This window comes from Chelonoidis abingdonii, chromosome 15, assembly GCF_003597395.2.
Source record: "Chelonoidis abingdonii isolate Lonesome George chromosome 15, CheloAbing_2.0, whole genome shotgun sequence".
Taxonomy (NCBI): Eukaryota; Metazoa; Chordata; order Testudines; family Testudinidae; genus Chelonoidis; species Chelonoidis abingdonii.
In genome coordinates, this window is record NC_133783.1 from 25,383,902 (window position 1) to 25,407,652 (window position 23,751).

Here is a 23,751-nt window from a genome sequence, read left to right on the forward strand (position 1 = left end):
CACTGCAGCACTGACAACAGTGCAACTAAAAAAGCATTAGTGGGCAGAGATGCTACAAAGCTGCTACCCTCCCTTCCAATTGTTTGCTGCGATATTAAGGGGAGGGAACTAGAACTCAGGGGCACAATACCAAACCCAAGGAACAAATGAGTCTTTTCATCAAGAGGATGCATTAAGTGTGAACTATGAATACAAAGAAAGCCTCATTAAACTGCAACCTAACTATACAAGTGTGTTTTTTAGGATTAGCGCTGCAAGTCAGGAAATAAGATCCATCCAATGTTATTATTCTAACCTTCTGCAGGCAAAAGCCCAGAGTTATTTTGAGCACTTGGCTCTGCACCCTTTGCTATGAGGTGTGAGTGACATGAATGATTGGTTTATCATCAACTGCTTTTGTGGTGCACAAAGAGAAGTCAGTGTGCAAGGGGATGAAAAGCCCTAGCAAGCAAAAATGCTTCTTATGTTGTGAGCATCTAAGTTAAATGTCACCCAACAGCAGCCGCTTCGTCCCACTGATTAGGGAGTCCCATACAATAATCCTCAGCTAGAAACGTGAGATCCATGAGGAAGGGAGGAAAATGGACAGGAAAATCTAGCCCCAAAATGCCCTTCACCTTTCATCTGGACTTTTAAAGTTTTAACCACAAAATACTGGAAGAGTCTTTAAAGAGAACCATATGTAACTGCAAGTAAGAGGTCTATTTTTTAAAGATACTGAGTTCCTCTCACCAACCAGAAACTCATCATAAAGAAAGTAAAACCCAACAACATAGTTTAATATAAGCAAGATCTTTATTGATCTCGTAACAGCAACCATTGGTGAGATCTTTTTTTCCCCAAACACCTGTTTGTTTCAAGGACAGCAAAAAACAATTGTACAGAAGTTGCCTGATGACTTTTCAGGCAGTCTCTGCTTTTCAGCTAAAATCACGTTTAAAATTGAAAGGGGATTGGGTAGGAAAGGGAGAAAAGAACTGGCAATGGGACTTTTTGAAATTTATAAAGGCTTTCTAAGAACCATGAGTGTATAAACATCTCAGACACCCATGAATTGTCATAAGATTGGTACTGTCCTCTATGCTCTCCAAAGACACCTTCACGACTCGGCTAAGAGCTGTTTCACAATGATGCAAACAGTTTTCCTATCCGAGGTGAAGAAAGGCACTGGGATCACCATCTCGCAGTGATGCAGATATGGACACTGGAAGCAGGATGGGGAAATCACTCTTTATTCCCAGTGTCAACAAAGACCAGGGAGCTCACTGCCCTTTTTTCACTCCTGGTGTGATTAAAAAAGTGGTTAAAGCTCACTCCTGCTGTATGTTCCTCTTGTCTCCTGTTTTGGGTTTAAATTATCCTTGGATTTTGGTTTTTAGAGCAGTTTTGTGGGAAGAGTCATGCTGTAAGAACTCAGGTTTCACACATCCACTGTTGGCGTTTAACCTTCATACTTAGCAAAGTTAGTCTTCCCCGTGCTGCTTCACGAATCTAAAAAAGCTTCCTGGGATTTTAAGTAAAATATATTTATTTTTATATATTTGTGTGTGTTATGAACATCCACCTACACATTTATATTTGCACACTCTGCTCCTGACCCCCCAGTGGAGATTTCTCACTTAACGAATAGCTGACCAATGTTGACAGATAACTATCAAAGCATACTTCTCAACCTGCCAAATGTTGTATGTGGGACTAAGTTACAATGACAGAGGCAAAGGACAAGCATCTTAAAATAACGTTGTGTAATAAGTATTTCTTTCTATAATCTCAATTTTATGATTTGGAATTTCTTAGATCAATTTACAAGAACAAAAGAAAAAACACCCCCCACGCTCATGTGGAATAAGGGGTGAATTTAGTCTGAAGTAAGGGGCAATTTGAGAGGTGTGCTGTTGAGCTTTACAAGAGTCCCCACATATACTACGTCACTCCCTCCTCACCAAAAGGCATTACAAAACCTCCAGCATGAGTTCAGAGGAAGGGACTGTTTCCCCTAGATGGACAACTAGGGGAAAGAACAAACAGAAGATGGTCACTGAAAACTAGATGCTGCAACACTCTGAGTGAAACATCCATATAGAAATCAGTTATCAAAAAAAGAGGCAAGCCCTGCATCTTTGATGCCAAATGAGTGCCACTACAAAACTAAATTTGAGTTTAGATCATGGGAAAAATACTGATTTGTCATAAAGTGGCATTTTTCAAATTTAGCCAGGGCAGTATTATTAACAGAGAACAAGCACTAGGAGTTGTGGAAGAGAAATGTTAGCTCTAAAAGGGAAGGTGCAATGGAAGGAGAGTGGTGATGAACAGCAATCCCCAGACAGGAGCCCCTCCCTTCCCCCCAGGCTGATTTACATCAACAAGACTACCATCAAATTTTTGGGGTAGGGGAGGGAAAGTTACCAGTTAAAATTTACAAGGTAAATAGTTCAGAAATACAAGCGAAAAATTAAATTAAAAACACGCAGAATGGCACTGTCCCTACAAAGATGCAGTACCTCTTTCTTTAGCTAAGAAAGAGTGGTTAACACTTTCCCAACCAGATGTCTGGATTTTGTTGTGTGTCTTGGTGATTGGATTCTGAATGTCAACAAAAAGCCCATGTGTTCTGGGGTCATTTACAGGTTTCCTAGATATGAATATAAAGACCAGGAAAAATTAAACAAGACAAAGACAATTATGAGGAATGTGTTTTCCTTAAGGGTAGAGTCAATTCCAAGTGCAAGATGATTGTGGCCTAGAGAGGATCACAGTGCCCTCTGATGGCAAAACTGGTGAACTTAAAGTACTATACCAGAAGGAACCTACATGCAAGAATTACGTTTTGTCTTTTCAACAGCATGGAAAGAAGCCCAGTGCTGCTGACTCTAAATGATGGAACCTGAATGCAAATGGTCAATGTACCAAAAATTTGGGATTTTTTCAGTTCACAGACGGCTAGGGAGGGAAGAAGGAAAGATGAGCTATGCGCCATGCCACCTGGCACATTTTCTGTTCGTGGTGGAAATGATGAGATGTTTAACAGCCAATAGACATGACGGACACACATAAGGCAGAATGCAGGAAAGTGCTGTGCAAGCTTCCCACACATCTGCTAATACACCTGATTTATAAGAAGAATAAATGTGCGACCAGTAGCACTTCTGGCTGCTTCCCAGCACATACTGGCCAGTCATACATAGTGCAGAAGCCCAAAACAGCCACCAGGCATGGGGCTGATACCAACAACTCATTTCATTTGAAAACTAAACCACATTTGACTCCTAATATCTAGAGATGAGAGGAGAATGCTCATTGCAAAATAGACACCCACTGGGCAGGGTGTAACTGGAAGCTATTTTATCCTTCCCTCCTCTCCCCAAGGTCAGTTTCAGAGGACTGGCACAAAGGTCCAGAGGAGAATTACTGCATACAAAGGCTGAACAATAAGATGATTAAGCAGAGTTAGTTCAAAATGGAAGTATGGATTAGGATTGTCACAAAGGCGTTCAGTTGCCGATACCAAAGCTTAAAAAGGAAACCACCGCTTTTTAAAAGCTTTGTACACCCTGGACACTTGTGACAAAGGCTTATTGGTAACTGTCTTGTAGCTCTTGGCACTGTAAAGCAGCTGGCAAGTATTTCCAGAAGCGGACCTTTACTCAGGCACAGAGAGGAATGCTGCTTTCAGTGTAGTCAATTCAGCACACAAACCATCATCAAAAGTAGCTGACATGATACTATTTGCAAGAAGATTAACAGATTGTTTTGGATTTAATGTCACTCCTCAACCTACCTCTAGGAAACAAAACCCCCATAGAGAAACCCTTCCCCATCCCATGCTGTAGATAGCCCCACTTCTGCATCAGTTCTGTTAACACAGACTCTAGCACCTGTGCAGAGCCCCATTGACTTCAGTGGGGTTTCACACCAGCACAGTGATCGGTGCTGTGCAGGACTGGAGCCTGGGCTTTCATTAAAAGCATAAAACTCAAAATCAGGAAAAACTGACAATGGTTAGATGGAAAATCAAGGTGAAATGACGGTCATTCTCAGATGTGTAGGTTCACTGCAGGTTTCCTTCTATATAGTACAAGTCACTATTATTCTACATCAATCAATCTATGTCTTCTTACATAAGCTGTGATCCTTCTTTCAAGGCTCTGCATGCCTTCCTCAGAGCAAAATATGCGGTGGGAAGGGGAGGGGAGGAGAAATGAATTTAAACCTAATTAAGTCTAAACAAGCAACACTGCATCTTTGAGTTTCCTGTCTTATTGCTCAGTTTAATTCATTTAAAAATGAAACCACAGTATTTAAGCCCCCTCAAGACAAAAATCAGCATGGAGGACCAAACCAAAGCTAATGGGAAAACTGGTCATGCCAGCTAGGACAGTGGGTCATTTGAGAAGAAGTTTTTTTTGTTTTGTTTTGAAATGTGTGATTTTTCTCAAGGGAAGGAGTGCTTAGGGGCAGGGCTTCCTCTAGGAATGGTGCTGCTGAGGAACAATGCCACAATGGAAAAGGCTAATGAAACCAAGGCAGACATCATTTGATAGCATTTTCTATCACCATCCACCCTGTGTGCCCACAGCAGTACTGGTGGGAAGGATGCCGTAACAGTACATCCATCTCCATCTTGTTTGTTTTTTTTTTTAAATATGTCAGAACTTGACACTTATGGAAGGGAGACTAAGAGCCCTATCTAGCTAAAGCCAGGCACAGAGTGAGACTGTTAGTTTGCCTTCAGGCAGCTCTGCTGATATCCCCCCCTCAGTAGTTTCATCCTGTCTCTCCCCTGAGCAGCAACCACCCTCATCCCAGACTGGTCTGGTCTATGCTGGGCAAGTTTTCCCAAAAAGGGTAACTGGTTTTAAAACTAGTTCAGCTAACCAATTCTGAAGCCAGTTGGAACCATAGGGTAGACCAGGCCCCAGAGAGTTTGAACTGTTCACTGAACTGTTTGGGAAAAAAAAAAAAAAAAAAAAAGTGCATTCTGCAGGTTGTGAAATTAATTTAGTAAAAATGGTTGAGGGCACCTGGAGCCTGGTCTACAGGACAGCTCCAGCCAAAGTGACAAGTGGTTGGAATTCCCTTAGTGTAGACCAAGCTACAGGGTTGTGGTTTTATGAAGTGTAGTAGTAGGAATTAGGATAAACCTGCTAGATTCATTTTTATTTATGGTCAGAGATAGAATCTGAACCCAGGTCCCTAAAAGTGAACAGGTTCCTGCACTAACCCAGTGCCTCATCCAGGCTCTATGTTTTAATGGTTAAAAATAAGGATTAAAGCTGGGCATATTAAGTATGGGGGAAGCTGTTTCCCCAATCTCCGAGCTAGTCCCAAAGCACAAGTTAGAGTAGCCCTTAAACTGCTCTAACTTGTTTTAGCTGCCAAGGGGCCAATTCAATAGCCAAGGGTTGCCTTAACCTCGTCCCCTGTGCTGAATGCAAGGAGCGGGGGGAGTGTAAGAACTGCTATGATGGCTCTGCACCACCCAAGGACCTCACTATGCGCAGAGAATCCTGCAGCAGCCTAAAACCGGTTAAAAAGGGCACTGATGGGGTGAGATAAAGCTGCCCTAATACAGGGAAAGATCTGACCTGTAATGTCTGGGACACAAAAATTTAAGTGCAAAATTTAGGTTTAATAAAATAAAGAATTTACAAAACTGAACATTTTATTATCATCGTCCCTTCAGTTTTAACAAACAGAGCATTTAGATTGGATTTAAGTGTTACCCTGCAGTTGTGGTGCTTAAGAAGTACCTGAATATTTTCATTGTCCACTTTCACTGGAGAAAGTAAGTAATGAAGTGTTATTTAATCCTTCTCATAACACAACAACTAGGGGTCATGGTTGCGCCATGGGGAAATGCTGTTATCCCTATTTTCCAGATGGGAAACTAAAGCACAGAGACACGAAGTGATTTGATCAAGGTCACACAGGAATGTGTGAATCAAGTGCCTGAAACAAACCCCAGATTTTCCTAATCCTACTCCAGTGCCTCAACCACCAGATGATCTTTCCTCTCTGGATGCTTGTTTCTTCCCTTGGGTATTTAAAAAAAAAAAAAACATCTCAAGTCAACAAAAGTCAGAATGATTTCTCCGGCTGACAGCTAAGAGGATTGTTGCATAATGGAAGCTCTTGCTGCACTATACACTTAGGGATAAATTTTCAGTGCTGCAACAGGATTTTAGCAGCACAATTCTTGTAATAAAAGAGTCAAATAGCTGAACACCTGTGCAGTGCTTTGAAAAGCTGAGAAGTTACGAACAAAACAAAATGTATTACTATGATGAGAAAAGTGACTAACGATACCTTGTCACTGCTCATTTCTTCTTCTTGTTTCTCTCAAATCAACTCTGCTTAGTTCACTGACAAACCCAAGTGTTTACTATTATCAGCACTACAGAGCAAATCTGGATTCTGTTCTGCCTTATCAGCAAAACTGTTTGCTAAATTCCAGAAACTATTGTTAGTGATAATGCATGAAGCAGAATGGGGATGGAAAAATAAAAAAAGTCAGTGTTTCCTACATGAGGCAGAACTTGCAGTGTACTTTAGAAATATCTGAACTGAACAAATTGGATCTGGGAGACACAAAGTACAACTGAGCTTTCTATCCTTCATACTAAACATAGGTGGAATAATGCCAGAGGATAAATACAGGACATAGAGGTGTAGTTTTAGTCACATTTCTGGCCATCACCAAGCTTTAAGGAGACCCTGCATTTCCCAGATACACTAAAAAGTCTATTCCTGAGAGATCATACATTACAAAGGATTTTTGTTCCTGTGTTATTCACATTTTGAAGAGAAGAGGGAAAAAATGAGTTTTTTCAGGAAACCTTCCTTCCCCAAAGAAGTATTTTACCAGGAAAGTGTCCCTTTTGCATACCAAAAAGAGAAAACAGGGTCTTTTCCAATTTATAACTGAGCTGTGTAAATTTCTGACTCACATGTCAGATACAGTCTCCCAGCAAGTGGGGCAATGGGAAACAAGTCCAGCTACAGTTTGAGCGATGCCCTCAGCAACTAAATCAAACCCATTAAGAACTTTCAAGTGGCAAGGCTAGACAGGAATTGGCCAGAAGCACCATGCTCTTGTCAAAATCCACACTAGTCCACCTAATCCCTTTGCCAAGATATGGATAGGAGCAAAACTGGACAGTATGGAACCAAAAAATGACCCATACAGGCAAATGTTCAATTTTACAAGTCAGCCAATATACACCCCAGCAGTGAACATAAAAGTTAACAACAAAGGATCTTGGAGGAAAAGTAATGGAGCCAGTGATTGAAAGGAGCACAGTGAACTATGAATGGAAGGATGGTATAAGATGAGAAGCAGGCCCACTGCTCCTCAGAGTGCTTATTGACATTCACTTTTTCCCTTCTGATGGGAAGTCTTAAAATTGAAATGATAAACATTTAACAAGTGTATTAATTACAACTGTTAGTGGGGAAAAACACTCCCCCTAATGCAAGAGAGATGGGGGATATTGGAAATTAACCATTACTGCAGTACCTTCAATATAACAGTCTACAGTGTAGACCAGCAAAAAAATCAGAAGAAACTAACAAGGGCAAAAGGGCAAAAATGGAGGAAGTCCTGAGGATAATATAAGATACCCCTCCCCCATATCCTAGGAAAAAAAAAGTTTTGATTTAGCATTTGATTTAGCATTCAAAGTACTCAGGGAACAAAGGGTTAAGTTTCTGAAAGTGAGAAGTTTTGCATGGCATTCCTTTGGGATGGAAAGAAAGGAAGAGGAATCGGCAGTATAATGAACTGACAGCTTCCTCTAAATACACATAACATTAAGAAGTATTATCAAAAAGAAGTTTGTCAGAGGGTTGGAAACCAAGGAGGTACAAGAGCAAATGAATTAAGGTTATGCGTCTCCAGAAGAGAGAACATGTTACATTGCAGGGCACACAGTCATGGAGAAAGGTGACAAGTGGGACTAGTACCCAGGTTCCCCCAGAGTTACTCAAGTGAGTGCTCTGCCCACTGAGGAAAACGAACTCAGACTGAGCAGAGACTCTTACCTGTTCTCCCACTATTCCTTGCGGTTTCTAAAATGCGAGTGATCGAAAGTATTGGAGACACTATATTACAACTGGTTACTTGCTGCGCAAACATAAGCCCTTTGTGAGCTGGGATCAGGCTGAAGGGAGGGGAACACAGAAAAAGCCACCTCCACTTAGCATAAATCCACCAGTCCCTGGCCCCTTTGCTGTTTGCAATAAATATCCAACTGGTGATGGAGGTACGTTCTCACTTGTGTATGGGTTGACAGGGTGCCTCTAAAGTGCGAGATGCCAAGGTTCCACTCGGAGTGTTCCTCAGCTCTGTATAATCTGACAAGGGCATCCATTCAGTCACAGAGCAGGGAGATAGGAGTTAAAAAGTGGGGGAGGGAGCAGGATTGGGGAGCTAGATTCTTATCCTTTGGCACTTGGAAGATGAAGTGAGGAGTCTGATGGAGACTGCTGCGACCACCGCCTCTGCCACCTTTCAATTACTGATCCGATTAGCAGAATCGAGTATGCACAGGTATCAGGGAATTGCTGCCTCTCCATGGTTATGCTCTGGGGTAATCAGATGTCCATCTCAAACTGAGCATCATCCCCTGGCAACAGAAAAAGGAGAGCTGCATTAGAGGGAGATCTCAGAAAGCCCTCAAGAGGAAAGACAATCCCTACATACCTCCCAACACTATTTCCTAACGTATCTTCTGGTAAATAATGTAATGTTACATTTCATTCCCATAATTAACCTTGCACAGCAGATAGGGCAAATCAGATAATCCATTATGGAAGAACATGCTCTTCTTGGGAGATGCTGCAATCACTTACAGTGTGCATTAAGGACAGAGTGGACAGCCCTGTCTCAGTAATCATTGGTTTAAGTTGGCAGCCTTAAAAAAAAAAAGAGAAATCACCAGAATGTCACAAATTTTTATCAATTTATTTTAGGTTCTTTATTTGTAAAAGGTCCTATGAAGATCAGTGACAGCCTTGACTTCAATGCAAAATGTCCTAGTTATTGCTAAATATTAATTTATGTGTTCATAGGACTGTACATGCATTAAGAGCTATATTACTGCAAAAGACACTTTGTCCTCCTGAAGTTATGAGCATTGACTCTTGCTACTCACATCTCATTTAAAAAAAAAAAAAAAAAGCAAAGAAAGCCACCCAGTGGCCCACTGTCTATGGGAAGATATGATACAGCAGGAAACAGTTACCTGTTTAATCACATCTCTGTACACACAGGAGTCAAATGTGCTTTCTGTGTATTTTTTAAAAGCTGTTCTACCATGGCAAGAATGGCATGCACACTGATACTCCCATCTACCTAAATGCTCCCTGCTTAAAACAAAAAACCTGAACCAACAAACAAAACAACACACACCTCAAACAAAATTTTACCCAAAAGAGAGAGGAGTACCAAAAACCTCTTTACGTCCACTAGGGACTTAGCTATGGCTAACAGTTTTCTATGGAAGATGCTTAGGGGCAATGGATGGCAGTATAAAATCATTACAGATATTAGGAATGTAAATATTGTTTAAACAGTTAACTGATTAAAGGGGGAGGGCCTGGGGTTTCTCTGGGCAGCAAGACGGGGCTGCGGCTGGTCAGCTGGCTGGCAGGGCGGGGTGGGGCCGGGCGCAGCGTGTGATGCTGTGCGGCCAGGGTCCGGCCAGCGCAGCCACAGTCTAGCCAGCGGTGCATTAACTAACTGTTAAGGTCAGTTAACCGGTAAGACTAATGCTTACTGGTTAACCTGTTAACATTTTACATCCCTAACAGATATATAAAACCCTGTAAAAGTATTATTTCATATAACAGATTCAAAATACAAAGCTTCATGTGGGGCTCAGAGGAGGAGGAAAATGAAGCCATATTTAAGTTAAATATTTCTGAAACCAGACAAGTCTTTTTTGCTGTCCCTGAACTATTACAGAAAAAAAATATCACTCTGAGAAAGGAAACCTACATATTAAATTTCAGGGGCTGCAGATATTTATATATAATGAGTCCATCACCGTGATATCTGAGCATAAGATGTGCTAAATCACAAATAAGGGAGCTATAAAGAAATTAACCAGAGTATCAACCACCACCATCACCCAGTCTCTCTTACCCATTGCAGTCTTCCTGTCATGATTGTTCAGATTGTTTATTTCCACTTTAGAATCCTCGACCATGGTACCAGGACTGGTGACTCCTGGAATATTTGGGAGATGGCATGGTGGAGTCTGAGCCATGGGGGAATTGCGGCGATCTAACAGAAACTTACGGTCGTAGATGATTCGGGTACCTAGCATACAGTCAGACAAAAGGAGAAAAATCAGCATCTACGAATCCATACAGAATGTGTATTGATAATGATGTGTCAATGTGAGCAGGGTTCAGACAAAAGAGGCACTTGGAGTCCCATTCCCAGGCTGGTACAATGAAAAGCAGCATTGTCAACTCCAATCACTGCCTGATACCCTATTTACAGAATGGCACTGCCTTTTACCTTAGTTCAAAGACCTGTTTTTCCCACTCCTGCAATCCTAAAGAGGCACTGATTAAATGCATGTCACCAGACCATATAGCAAAGAAACCCCAATACCCTACATGCCGATGCTCTCAAGTCAGAACAATGTCCAGCACTGGAGAATCCACCCTTGAGCCAACTCATAGTGCTCTCAAAATGAGAGAATATAAAAAAGGCTTAGCTTGAAACCAGTCCTATTCCATAACAAGTCTCTTCCCCACTCCACATTTCAGTCTTTTTCTGTTACCTAAGGAAGTAATAAAGGGAGAAACTGCTGGGCAACTTCATTTCAAACTGTACAGTGTTCTCACAAACTGTACAACAAACATTCCCTATGTCCCCAAACACCTTATGAACACCAAATAAACGTAAGTAGACTTGCTCCAGTTTAACATTATAGATACAACAAAGTCCAAAACCAGACTTATTGACCGTCCTTAACTTTTACGTTTTTGTTGTTGTTAATGCAGTGTTTGTGAAAGGAAACTGACAGCTCTGGACATTGAAGTCTTCTATTTATCCACAGTATAGGATGACATGGACAGGATAATGCAAGTTTCCTCTCCAAAGTGCTTCCAGTGTAAGCTGGTGGGACCTCTAGGGGGTGAGGGGAAAGGATAATTGTATCTAGTTGTACAATGACATATTAGTTGTCACCCTTGCTGGCCTCTATATCCATGAGCACCAATCATGGTGACAGGTTTTGTGATATGGACTGCTGCCCACTAGTACTGTTACCTGTGCTGAGCCCATTTAAAAAGGATCAAGTGAGCGAGAGGGGATGGGTAGTAGGACTCTATGCCAAAAATGGCATTACCTGTTTCCAAGTAACAGATAACCGAGAAGAAAATTATCTTGGGGGCTTATGGATCAATGTCCAAACACCAAAAGCATAAGATAGGGTACTAGTTGGTGTTGGCTACAGACCACCAAATCACACTAGGGAACTAGAGGACCACTTCCTTATGCACCTTTCTACAATGTGTAGGAAAAGAACCTGTTTGTGACGCGTTACCCTCCATCCAGGGTGCCACCTGATGTACTGGAGTTTCACTGAAACTGGCTGTTCCACCAGCCTGGGCTCCCTCACCCTGTCCTGCTGTGCTAGGCCCTCAAGCTGCCTCCAACACACACACAAGTAGGGACATGCCCACCTGCAGAAAGACACAGACACTGAAATCAGCTCTGCATGGGAAGAATCAGCTAGGGGATTGCTCGATACTCAAATGCACACCATCTCTAGGGTGCAAACCCAAGTATGTATTGTCTTGTGCTGCACAGAGAACTGTACAGCGTAAGCCCATGAAAATCGCCCACAGTCTCAATGTGGAGGAAGATATGCACAGCTTTTTGCCCCCCAGTTATGAATTGCAAAAACTGGTTTAGAGAAAACAAGTTTATTAACTACAAAAGATAGATTTTAAGTGATTATAAAGAGATAGCAAACAGATCAAAGCAGATTACTGAGCAAACAAAGCAAAGATGCAAACTAAGCTTAGTACACTAAAGAAACTGTCTACAAGTCTACAACTGTCTACATGCGTCTGACAAATTGGGTATTCACCCATGAAAGCTTATGCTCCAATATGTCTGTTAGTATATAAGGTGCCAAAAGACTCTTTGTTGCTTTTTACAGATCCAGACTAACACGGCTACCCCTCTGATACTGTCTACAAGTAGTAATTTCTCACCCTAAATATTGCTTTAAGCGGGTTGCAGAATTTCTTGAAGACAAACTGCTCTTGCTTGCAGCTTAAAACTCCAAGTATTCCTTTCACAGGCCAGGCACCTTCTTCCCTTGGGTCCAGTCTCTTCTTCCCCAGATCAGTCATAGGTGTTTTCACCCATCATCTAGGGCAGTGATTCAGTGAAGAACTGACCCTGATTAACTCACTCTACTTAAAAAGGATTTATATATGGCGGAAATCCTTTGTTTCTCAGTTTAATCCCAACTCACTACTAGTGGAAAAATACTAGCAGTCCAAAATGGAGTCCAGTACCAATTGACATGATCCTGCAGTGTCAAAGCAGCCATAAATCTTCAGGAAGAAGTATCCCAGGAAGGTGGGAGATTAGCATCTTCAAAGTCCTATTGTTCTCCCTAATGGCCCATTGACTAACTAGCCGGACTGATTGCATTCTCTCTGGTGGGCATTCCCCAGGTACAAACTCACTTATAATTGTTACATACTCAATATTCCTAACTTCAGATACAGAAAATGACACATGCTTACAAATAGATAATCATATTCAGTAAATCATAACCTTTTCAATGATACCTCACATCAGTGGTTTTCAAACTGCAGGTCGCAACCCAGTAATGGGTCACGGAATGTAAGGCACTGGGTCACGTTGGCTTTGGTCAGAGCCGTCGACCAGGCTGTTAGAAGTCCCGTGGGCGGTGCTGCCCAGCTAAGGCAGGCTAGTCCCTACCTGTCCAGACACCACACTGCAACCCAGAAGCAGCCAGCAGCAGTTCTGGCTCTTAGTTGGGGGGGCCACGGTGCTCTACGCACTGCCCCAACCCTGAGCACCAGCTCTGCGTTCAATGGGAACTGGGGAGGGGGAAGAGTGCCTGTGGGTGAGAGCTTCATAGAGTCGCTTGTGTGCCTCCGCCTAGGACCCGGACCTGCTGCTGGCTGCTTCTGGGGCACAGCACAGCCCGTAGTGCCAGGACAGGCAGAAAACCTGCCTTAGCACCCCTGCTGTACCGCTGACTGGGAGTCGCCCAAGGTAACCCCACACCCCAATATCCTGCCCTAAGCCCCCTCAAACCCAGAGCCCCTTCCTGCACCCCAAACCTCTCATCCTCAGCCCCACCCAAGTCTGCACCCCCAGCCCAGAGCCCTGCCTCCCTCCTGCACCTTAACCCCCTGCCCAGAGCCCCCTCCCATATACTGAACCCCTCATTCCCGGCCCCATCCCGCAGCCCTCACCACATCCCAACCCTCTCATCCCCAACTCCGTTCGGTCACAGGCATGAACAATTTTCTTCAACTGGGTCGCCAGAAAAAAAAAGTTTGAAAACCACTGCCTCACAAGACCCATCTTGCATAAAGCATCTTAATTATGGCATATTCATATCATAACAATATCTCTATGAAGAATATGGGACATAGCATCACATTGTGATCACTGGGTATTTCATGTGACATGTGGGAGGTCTCTTGCTGCCAGTACTAAAACATCTTTGGAATTTCTAAACATTATAGATGGCAATTTCCTAACTCAAAAAGTGTTGCAGCCAAGATGGGGGAGTTCTATATTAGACTCTGTCCTAACAGATAAAAAGGAACCAATCACAGAATTAAAAGTTAATGGTAGCTTAGGTACAAGTGACCATGACTTGATCACATTCGTAATGCACAAGAACCACAAAGTTCTGCACACACAGTGCTTCAGTAAGGCCAATTTTAAAAAGCTGAAAATAATTATGAGCCAAATCAACTGTGAGGAGTAATTTAATCAGAAAAGTGTTAATATAATTGGGAATCATTTAACAACAACTTACTTGCTACCCAAAAAAGCTACAATCCCACAACTGAGGAATCCCACAAAAACGACCTAGTTTAAAGAGGAAGCAAAGATAGCTGTAAAAAACAACAACAAATGGAAGGAAGCGGAAGCTGATGGTAATGAATATAAATCAGAAGTTAGGAATAGTGGAAAACTGATAACGGAAGCCAAGGGACACAAAGAGAAATCTATGGTCAACAGATTTAAGGACAATAAGGAGTTTCATACATATATTAGGAACAAAAAGAATACTGACAATGTTACTGGCCCATTACTAGATGGAAATGATAGAATTAATCAATAATAATGCAGAAAAGGCAGAAGAGTTGAAGAAGTATTTCTGCTTTGTATTTGGGGAAAAACAGATGATGCAGTCTCATAATATGGTGCTAACGCTCTTTCCACTCCACTAGTATCTCTGGATAATGTTAAATAAAAGCTAGACAGTTTTAAATGAGCAGGTCCAGATAACCAGCATCCAGGAGTTTTGAAAGAGCTGGCTGAGGAGCTCGCTGAACTGTTAATGTTGAGTTTCAAGAAGTCCTGGAGCAATGGACAAGTCCCAGTAGACTGGAAGAAAGCTAATGCTGTGCTAATTTTTAAAAAAGGGTAAATGGGATGATCCAGGTAATTATAGACCCGTCAATATGACATTGGTCCCAGGCAAGATATGGAACTTGATTAATAAAGAACTAAAGGAGGGTAATGTAATTAATAACCCGCTGCATGGGTTTCTGGAAAAGAGATCCTGTCAAACTAGCTTGATATCTTTTTTTGACGAGATTATAAGTCTAGCTGATAATAGTGGCAATACTCATGTCATATACTTGGACTTTTCTAAGCATTTGACTTGGTACCACATGACATTTTGATTAAAAAAATCTACAAAGATATAAAATTAACATGGCACACATTAAACGGATTAAAAGCTGGCTCACTGATAGGTCTCAAAATATAACTGTAAATGGGGAATTGTCATTGAGTGGATCTGTTTTCAGTGGGGTCCCGCAGGGATGGGTTCTTGGCTCTACAGTATACAACATCTTTATCAATGACCTGGAAGAAAACATGAAGTCACCACTGATAAAGTTTGCAGATGACGTAAAAATTGGAGGAGTAGTAAATAATGAAGAGGACAGGTCACAGATTGAGTGATCCAGATCACTCAGTAAACTGGGCACAAGCAAACAATATGCATTTCAATATGGCTAAATAAAAGTCTCTACATCTGGGAAAAAGGGAGAAGGCCATACATACAGGATCAGGGACTATCCTTGGAAGCAGTGACTGAAAAAGATTTGGGGATCGGGGCAGATAATCAACTGAACATGAGCTCCCAGTGTGATGCTGTGGCCAAAAGAGCTAATGCAATCTAAACTAACTAAGCTAATGCATAAACACAGGAATCTCAAGTAGACGTAGAAAAGGTTATTTTACCTCTGTATTTGGCACTGGTATGACCACTGCATCCACTTCCGGTGCCCATAATTCAAGAAGGAGGTTGATAAATTGGAGCGGGTTCAGAGAAGAACCATGAGAATCAATTAAAGGATTAGAAAAACATGCCTTATAGTGATTGAGCTCCTTGAATCTACTTAGCTTTACAAATAGAAGGTTAAGGGATGACTTGATGACAGTCTATAAGTATCTACATGGGGAACAAATATTTAATGATTGGTTCTTCAATCTATCAAAGGAAGGTATAACACTATCCAAAGGCTGGAAGCTGAAGCTAGACAAATTATGAAGGGAAATAAGACTGTTAAAAATGTAATTAATCACTGGAACAATGTACCAAGGCTCGTGGTTGATTATCACTGACAATTTTTAAAATCAAGATTGGCTGTTCTTCTAAAAGATCTGCTCTAGGAGTTATTTTGGGGAAGTTCTATGGCCTGTGCTACACAGTAAGTCAGACCTTAGAATCTATGCACAAGATTACCAAGGCATAGATAGTAAAGGTCGGAGCTGTAGGGAAAGAAAGAAAACAATATGTTTTGGAGATAGTGCATCCTTGTACATTAGAGTAAATAGGGGTGTGTCTCAAGAATAACGAGTTTGGAAGCCAGGAAACCGGGTGGTGTGGAGTTAGGTTTGGTTTTTGTAAGAGTGTTGTACACAAAAGTAGACGAAAAGGAGAATGAGAGACTGAATAAGAATGAGCAAGAGTGGAGAGATGATGGAGGGGTTAGAAGTGAAGAATATGAAGGCCACACCATTACTGTTAAGTAGTATGTGATAGCACCAAGCAGCCCAAGTCATGGACAGGATCCCACAATGCTAGGAGCTGTACAAATACAGAACAAACAAAAAATCCCTGCTTCAAAGAGCTCAGTGCTGAATCCCAAGATTGAACATAGAGGTGGAGGGGATGGAACAAGAATTCATGGCAGATGGTGTCAATTTTTCTTTCAAAAACAATAGTTAAAATCTTGGGCTGAAAAGGAGGTACAGTAGGTGAGTGGGTTTGAAGAGACAGTCAAGGGTGAAGCAGTCATGAGGGCTGTGGGTATATGAGTCAGGAAAGAAGAAAAGCTGTTTGGCATATTAAGCGATAGAGCCAATGGCAAGGAGGATCTATCCGTAGTGGAGGAAGTTAAACTGATCTCTGGATTTTCTTCAGAGGCACTCAGCAGCATGGGGAGAGGAACAGAGAATGGGGGGGAGGGGGAGAGTCCAATGCTAGAAACTGATGAGTTGGACTGAGTGTCCAGGAAAGGAAACAAAGACCCTGGTGTGAAGAAGAGAGAGGCTTTGAAAATGGAGCCCCTGGAGTTAAAGTAAAGTAATATCTGTGAAGGAGAGGGGACAGCAGAGAAGTTGGAAGAAGCAGGAATAGCCATGATGGACTGGGATGAGAGAAGTTAAAGGAAGGGAGGCGACGGTCACAGATAGAACAGACTAAACATCTTCGATTGCTCTGCCATGGAGAATGAACATATCATAGTTCAAACACCTACTGAGCTGTTGGTAGTTCAAGGGAAGACAGCAACGCTGATCAAAAGTTCAATAATTAACTGGAACCTAGATACCTAGAGGCATCAGCACTGGGGAAAGCTGTTTAAATATCCAGCACTAGGATAGACTGGCATTTTCTGGGGCCCAGAGAAGAGTCCAACCCTCCCCCAGGCCTCTCCAAAAAATCAAATTCAAGTAGATTCCTCTCACCTTTCTACCCCAAGTATCAAACATATTACTCGCACACTTCAGGATTCATTGTCTACACAGGCTTCCTGCTCTGGAAAGATCCTAGAGCCAATAGCAGGGCCTCACCTAGAGGTAAGAGTTTCACACAGTCACAGGTTATATCCTGTGGATGCCTATTTAAAAGAGGGAGAACACTCATTTCAGAGCAGAAACTACATTGTCAGGATTGAAGATTCAAAATGCAAAGATTTCACTCCAAGATTAGAACTGCAGAAAGAGAACGCTATTTTTAATCTGAAGCGAAGCTACGGTCAGAAAAGTCATCGTTATGTCCCACTTTTAGTCTTTATCAAGTGCTTCTATAATCAGATCTTTTCAGTTTCAAGTCAAAACAAGATTTTTCCAACTGCCAGTGGTGAAAGATCATCCTGGTGTACAAACAACCCAAGCTGTGTTCTATATCATCCCTCACTACCCAAGTTCTAGAGCAGAACTAGATCGCCTGTTGGTGGAGGGAAAGGCAGAAAAGAAGGCACTTCTCTTCTGCAGCGCCACAGCTTTATTCCAGTGCTGACAGGAATAAACTTGGTTTTGACAGTACATGGTGCAGATGACTCAAAAGACACATGAGGAGCATGAACACTACAGAACCATTTTGCAGTCCCTTTTCTGACCATTAAACAGTACAAAACAGACACAAAAGCAAACTAAGAAAAGGCATTTAAAATTACATGCACCAAGCTGTGATTCAGAGCAACAACTTGCAGCTTTGAGTGAATCAAGTGTGTTCCTTAGAAAAGTAAATGTTTAAATGGATCAAATACAACCTTCACGTTGCTAGTTTAAAGCTAATCAGAGTTGCATGTTTAAGAGTTACACTCAGAATTTTTCTAGACAATGGGCCTCTCGGTCATTCCACAACTCAGGGAGGCACCAAACATCTTACTCATGGGCAGCTGTTTTGCAACAAGATATTTTGTATCATGCACAAAACTCTTTGTGTTTGAATTGCAGAGCAACACTTGAAGTATTTTATTTTATCCTCCTTCCTCTCCCAGCATACTAAAAGGAACAATGGGTCCTGATCCTGATTAGGGCTTCTGGGTGATATTATTTAATATTTCATGTAGTACTAATAGGCTACCAGCTGAAATATTCTTCAGAAATTTTGCTACTTGGATTCAGGGGGCATTGGGAGTCCACAAAATATTTTCCTGCCTCAGTTCAAGAGGGGAGAAAAAAAACAAAACAAAAAAAAATAAACCACCCAGTACCTTAGTAGTTCTCAAACTGCGGGTGTTGAGAGATTATTCCAGGGATAAGCAGAAATAAAAAGCACACTTTGCAGCAAAGGAGCCTCCTGAAATAATAGCTCCAGGCAAGGGAGAAACATGAAATAATAATTGCCACTGTCTAACAGAATGTTGAAGATAGTCAAGGGCACTCTCCCAGAAACAAACAGGGCAGTTCGCAGGGACCTCCACTCATTTTCTGAACAGGTGATTTTTAAGGGGATCCTTCACCAGGAGGACTGCACATGTAAAGGCATCTCTGAATGCAAAATGGATCAATTCAAAACATTACCAGAAACCTTCTACAGAAGTAAGTTATTAAAGGCAGGATCCCCTCTTTCTTTTAACAATTTCTGTCAATGTGGGAAAACATCCAATGTCCATGACAGGTGACGGGGTATAGTTGGTGGCTTTCAAATTAAAGCACTACTATGAACTCAAAAGGACAGGCAACTGTTTTCAGAAAACTGAAGGGACTCTGTACAAATGGGAGGATCTAGCCTAGTTATAGCCTCTGCATCCTCATTCAGAATTCTGTGTTGCCTGCCTGTAGCTTCTACTGGCTCTTGCTGCCCCCTAAGCACCGAACTAGGATTCTGTTTTTGTACATTCCCTGTCCCCTAGAGTTGTCCTCAGCCACACTCACAAATGCTAGTCTTCAATACTCTGTTCCTGCGGGCTCTGCACTAGCTCTTAATTTTCCAATATCTGGGATAAACTCTTACCTCTGTCACTTATGAAAAAGACACTATTAATATAAGTTAGTTTAAAAAATACAAATTTAACAGCAATCCTACACCTGTGAGATCCCACCCCTCCCAACAGTAGAAGATTTACAATCACATTTTTCTTTTACTATAAAAAAATTGTGGGTCTTGCACAGCAGTGAGGACAGAAACAGTTAAATAGACTGGACAGAAAGTGCTGTCAGAATGTGCGAAGTTAATTCTAAACATATAGATTTCCTGCAACCACTAACCTAAGTTATAGTGATTTTAGGGATTACTTACAACAACAATCAATAAAAAAAACCTCAGACAGACCTGGATATACATAGAGCATCTTTCTGTAAGGCACCAATTCTAAGGAGCAGGGAACTGGGAGTAGTTTGGTTCTATACCTGACTCTGCCACTTATCTCCTATAAACCTGGGTAAGTTACTTAGCCTCATAAGAAAACTGAGGCCCTATCTGTAAAATAGAGATAAATAATACAGTAGTATTTCCCATCTTTGTAATGTACTTTGAGATCCTTGGATAAAAGTTGTTTTAAGTGCAGAGTGATGGTGTTGTCCTCAACACATGGTATTTTTGACAACACAATTTGGTACTTGAGTAGACACTGCCAACTGTAAGACCTATAACAGAGATATCAGAGACAAAGCAGATCTAGATTAATTGACAGTGTAGTGTCTGCTTGTAGTACAATGGGCTCAGGCTAGTGACATAAGTCCTTCATTTCCTTGAGTGATACATTTAAAGGCAGCCAGATGTAGCTACCACTGATTTATTCATAAACTTTATATTCAAATACTGTATTAAAATAAAACCACCAAGAACACTCTGGATGGAGGGAGGAAAAGAAAATCTGAACTGTATGAAAAATAACTTAGCATTAGTACTGTTCAGTGTCCATGGATCTGACTGTAAAGTTTTAATGAAGTCCTAAAATATTAACTATTACTATAAAAATGCTATTCAGCACATTAACTCAAACTTAACATTACTTCTTCTTTTAGTTTCCCAGCATGGATCAACAATTCTCATTCTGAACCACTCACTAAATTGTCACACCTACCACTGAACCAAGGGCATCATTCCATGCGGCTTGTTGCAGGAGTCACATGAGGTAGCAGGAGTTTTCTACTATTTTTTTAATTCAAATATTTTAGGGTAAGGGAGTTCATTTTTGAGGTCCATCTGTTTCCCCCTCACTCCCACTTTGATTTAATTAAACATTTCTCTCCTCCCACCTTTTATTTTCATCATTCCCTTTCCCATTTCTTCTGTGCAGCTCTCCTCATATTTATTTAACTATGCCTCTTCCTTGCTGTGGGATTCTGGGATCTCCCTATGAAGACATTCTAAATGTTACTGTTGCCCTGAATACGCCAGGCTGAGAAGGTGGACCGTAGCTCCCTCTATAACCCCCTCAAGGCACAAGCAAGGACAGCCCTCCTCTGGACCCTAATCTTTACAGCATCCAACAGCCTTTGTACCTCTCTTACTCCTGTTTATAATATTCTGCAGAAGGAGCAGCAAACAGATTCTGGTCAGTTTCATTCTGTCTGGGGATTGGTCCTGCTTTGAGCAGGGGGTTGGACTAGATGACCTCCTGAGGTCCCGTCCAACCCTGATATTCTATGATGCTTCTGGGCAGCAGCAGTACAGTGTGAAGCTCCCATGGGGTATTCTCACCCCAGAATAATTTCTAAAATGTAGACTAATTAAGGAAAAATAGGAACAAAGTCCTGCAACCCTACCCTTAACACAACAGAACCCCACTGTAGACTAGTATAAGCCTGTGAGGTCAGGTACTCCAGTCCTTTATCTTCTCAAAACTTGTATCATTTTGTGAAGTTTTTAAAATCATCATCACTTGTGAATACTTTAAAGATTTGACACCACCAGCATGATACATTCTAAACGTCACACCAAGTAGGGAATTTCACAACCTGCAGTACATTCAGAACAAGTATTTAGGTTCCATGCATTTATTAATAAATATTTTGTCCCTTTTATCCAGCTTCTTTATCACATTCTGCACATACTTCTAATAATATAGTTATTTTTCCTTCATTTACAGATTACCTTCAATGGCAAGTCCCCTCCTGACAACACAAAATACCGTAACAGAAGCAAGAACCCACTTAATACCTTAATAGCCAGAAAGACTTTAAAATATCTAATATGAGGGAAGAAGTAGTGCAATGACGGAAGTCCATTACACAGGAGGATGCAGCAATATTACACACAGTAAAATGCACACATCACTAGAACTGTATTTGGTACTTTCTGGTAACCACAGGAAAGTCACACTAGTGTTTACATTTTTATAGCCATCTGCAAAGTGAGCAAGTGTAGTAGTCAAGAGAATGGAGGATAGGCCTGCTTCTTTAGCAGATATCAACCACATACATACAAACCTACCCATGCCCAGAAGAGAAAAGTTATCGACACAAGAAAAATAGGATAGAGCAATGGTGTGGAATTCATGTTTGCATAATTTGTAACAATGAAAGGGCAAACAACATCCAGTTTAAGAGGAATGGAAGCAATCTTGAGTCTAAAATGAAGTGGAAATAAGCGGTTTGGGCTTTGGGAAAATTATGCTGCAAAAAAACCAGCAGGTTCTCAACCCTGAATATTTTTGTTTTAGTCCTGTTTGACCATAAGGAAAATTAGGATAGAGTGTTCCACTAATAATTTATTTCCATATATTTTACCACTGATCTAAGCCAGGAACGAGGGCACTATTTTTAAAGCAATCCTGAAAACTACTGTGAAATGACTGCTTGGCTATTTAATAAAACAATTTTGCCAACTGAAATATCTGTGACTGCTTCCCCAAGAACTCCCCCTCTGGGGAACAGAGTCAATACTTAGCTCAGGAATCCTGTCTGTATGCACGTCAGCTTCTACTGTTCATGCAATGTAACACATCATGCGACTTACTGTTAATCCATGTTTATTTGGGGTGGTGGGGAGGAATTATTTCATGGGTCAGGCTTGTCTTCTGGGAGATGACAAGGTTAAGCTTTAGTTTTTTAAATACAAATAGGATCTGTGGTGTGCCTATTTAGCAATTTTATTAATAAAATCAACAGGAACAGTAGGTATAACAATAGGTTAATACAGGCCTTGTTATCCAAGAACAGACCTAAATTGAGGTTGCTGCAGAGTCTACATCCGTGTTAGTCTGCAGTGCAAAGTTAGCACTTCCTTAAACTGAGCCCTCCACGTTGGCTGATGCATTTCTTTAGTCTAACCTAAAAGAATCCCAGGCCCCCTTAATAACGTCCAGGGGCTGGTTCCACACTAGGGGCGTCCTGAGTTCTCGGTGGAGTTCATGTTTCTCTCCCTGATGCAGCTGCCGGAGAATTCCCCCTAGTCCCCGTCTCCGATTGTGCAACAGTCACGGGCTTCTCCTAGACTCTTTGGCCTTGTTTACAAATATCTCACCGCTAGCCTCACACGAAAAAGGGAGAAGGAGCTTTGGGTCCAATGCATCTGGCACCAGACCCAGCATAAGCTCCTTCCCCCCATCCATCCTTCCTTCCAAAATAAAAACCAAAAACATTACAAACACATACAGAGGGGGGGAAAGGGCCCTGTTCGTGCTGGAGACTCTCCCCCCGACCCTGCCTCGCCTTGTACAGTGATCTCTGGTGCATCTATTTTTCTTTACTCCCCACTAAAGCCTCGGTCCTGTATAGCACTAGCCTATACCCCTTTGCTCTGAGGTCCCAGGGAACACGACAGAAAAGAGGTAACCCTATAGTTGAGGTCCCCACCGCACAAGGAGTAATAAACATGAGTGCTTCAGAGAAAGGGGGGGTCAAGGCCTACTTCACATATGAGTATCTGTACTTTTCCGCACGTTCTCCTCTTCAATTGCACCCACTGTAGCAATAATTGCATGCACTTCTCTGCAAATTCCCCTCCCCCATTTAATTGCACGCGCTTTCCACGCTCCCCCGCCCCCATTAAAACTGCCAGCTGTGTAACGTTAATTGCATGCACGTCTCCCCGCAGTGGGCTGCACGGAGCCCCCAGTGGTTGCCTGCAATAGGAGACTGGTGCCTGTACTGCTGGAGGCCCTGGCCTGGCCACAGGGGCAGCTCGGGGTGCTCTTTACCTCCAGGAGTGGTAGAAAACAGGGTCCCCCCGGGCGTGGTGCAATAGTCATGAGGTAGCTGCGTGGCATCGCTGATGGGCACCGTCCTGGTGGGGATGGCCCGGCTCTGGCTGTGCTGGTGGCCGCCGGAGGAGGACATCTCCCTGCTCTATTGTCCCGGCTGCTGGGGGAGGTAGGTGGCCGGGGGAAGGGAAGGGGGCAGAGACGCTGAAGGAGGAGGTGGTGGAGGCGGCGGTGCTAGACTCACTCCGGGGGTGGGGGGAAGGGCAGCAGCCGCCTCTTCTCCGGTTCCTCGGCGCTTTCTCTCCCTCCACCGCCTCCACCGCCACCTTCTCCCTCGGCCTCTGCCAGCAGCAGGAAACCCGGGGCGGGGGCCGACGGGAGAGGCGG

At 42.3% G+C, this 23,751-nt stretch overlaps 2 protein-coding genes across 2 annotated transcripts in view; one reads left to right on the forward strand and one right to left on the reverse strand.

The window, feature by feature from the left end:
* Nucleotides 1–776: 776 nt before the first annotated feature.
* EIF4EBP2 (eukaryotic translation initiation factor 4E binding protein 2) lies at nt 777–23,736 on the reverse strand. The gene is made up of 3 exons (XM_032782732.2): nt 23,362–23,736; nt 10,148–10,324; nt 777–8,627 (listed from the first exon to the last, which is right to left on the reverse strand). The coding sequence occupies exons 1-3, from the start codon at nt 23,498–23,500 to the stop codon at nt 8,596–8,598; spliced, it is 348 nt and encodes a 115-aa protein (XP_032638623.1). The 5' UTR covers nt 23,501–23,736; the 3' UTR covers nt 777–8,595.
* The window catches only part of LRRC20 (leucine rich repeat containing 20), a 203,602-nt gene continuing 203,293 nt past the window's right edge, over nt 23,443–23,751 (forward strand). Inside the window, exon 1 of the mRNA XM_075072648.1 lies at nt 23,443–23,533. The gene's annotated coding sequence lies outside the window, so the exon portion shown is untranslated. The remainder of the gene's footprint in view (nt 23,534–23,751) is intronic.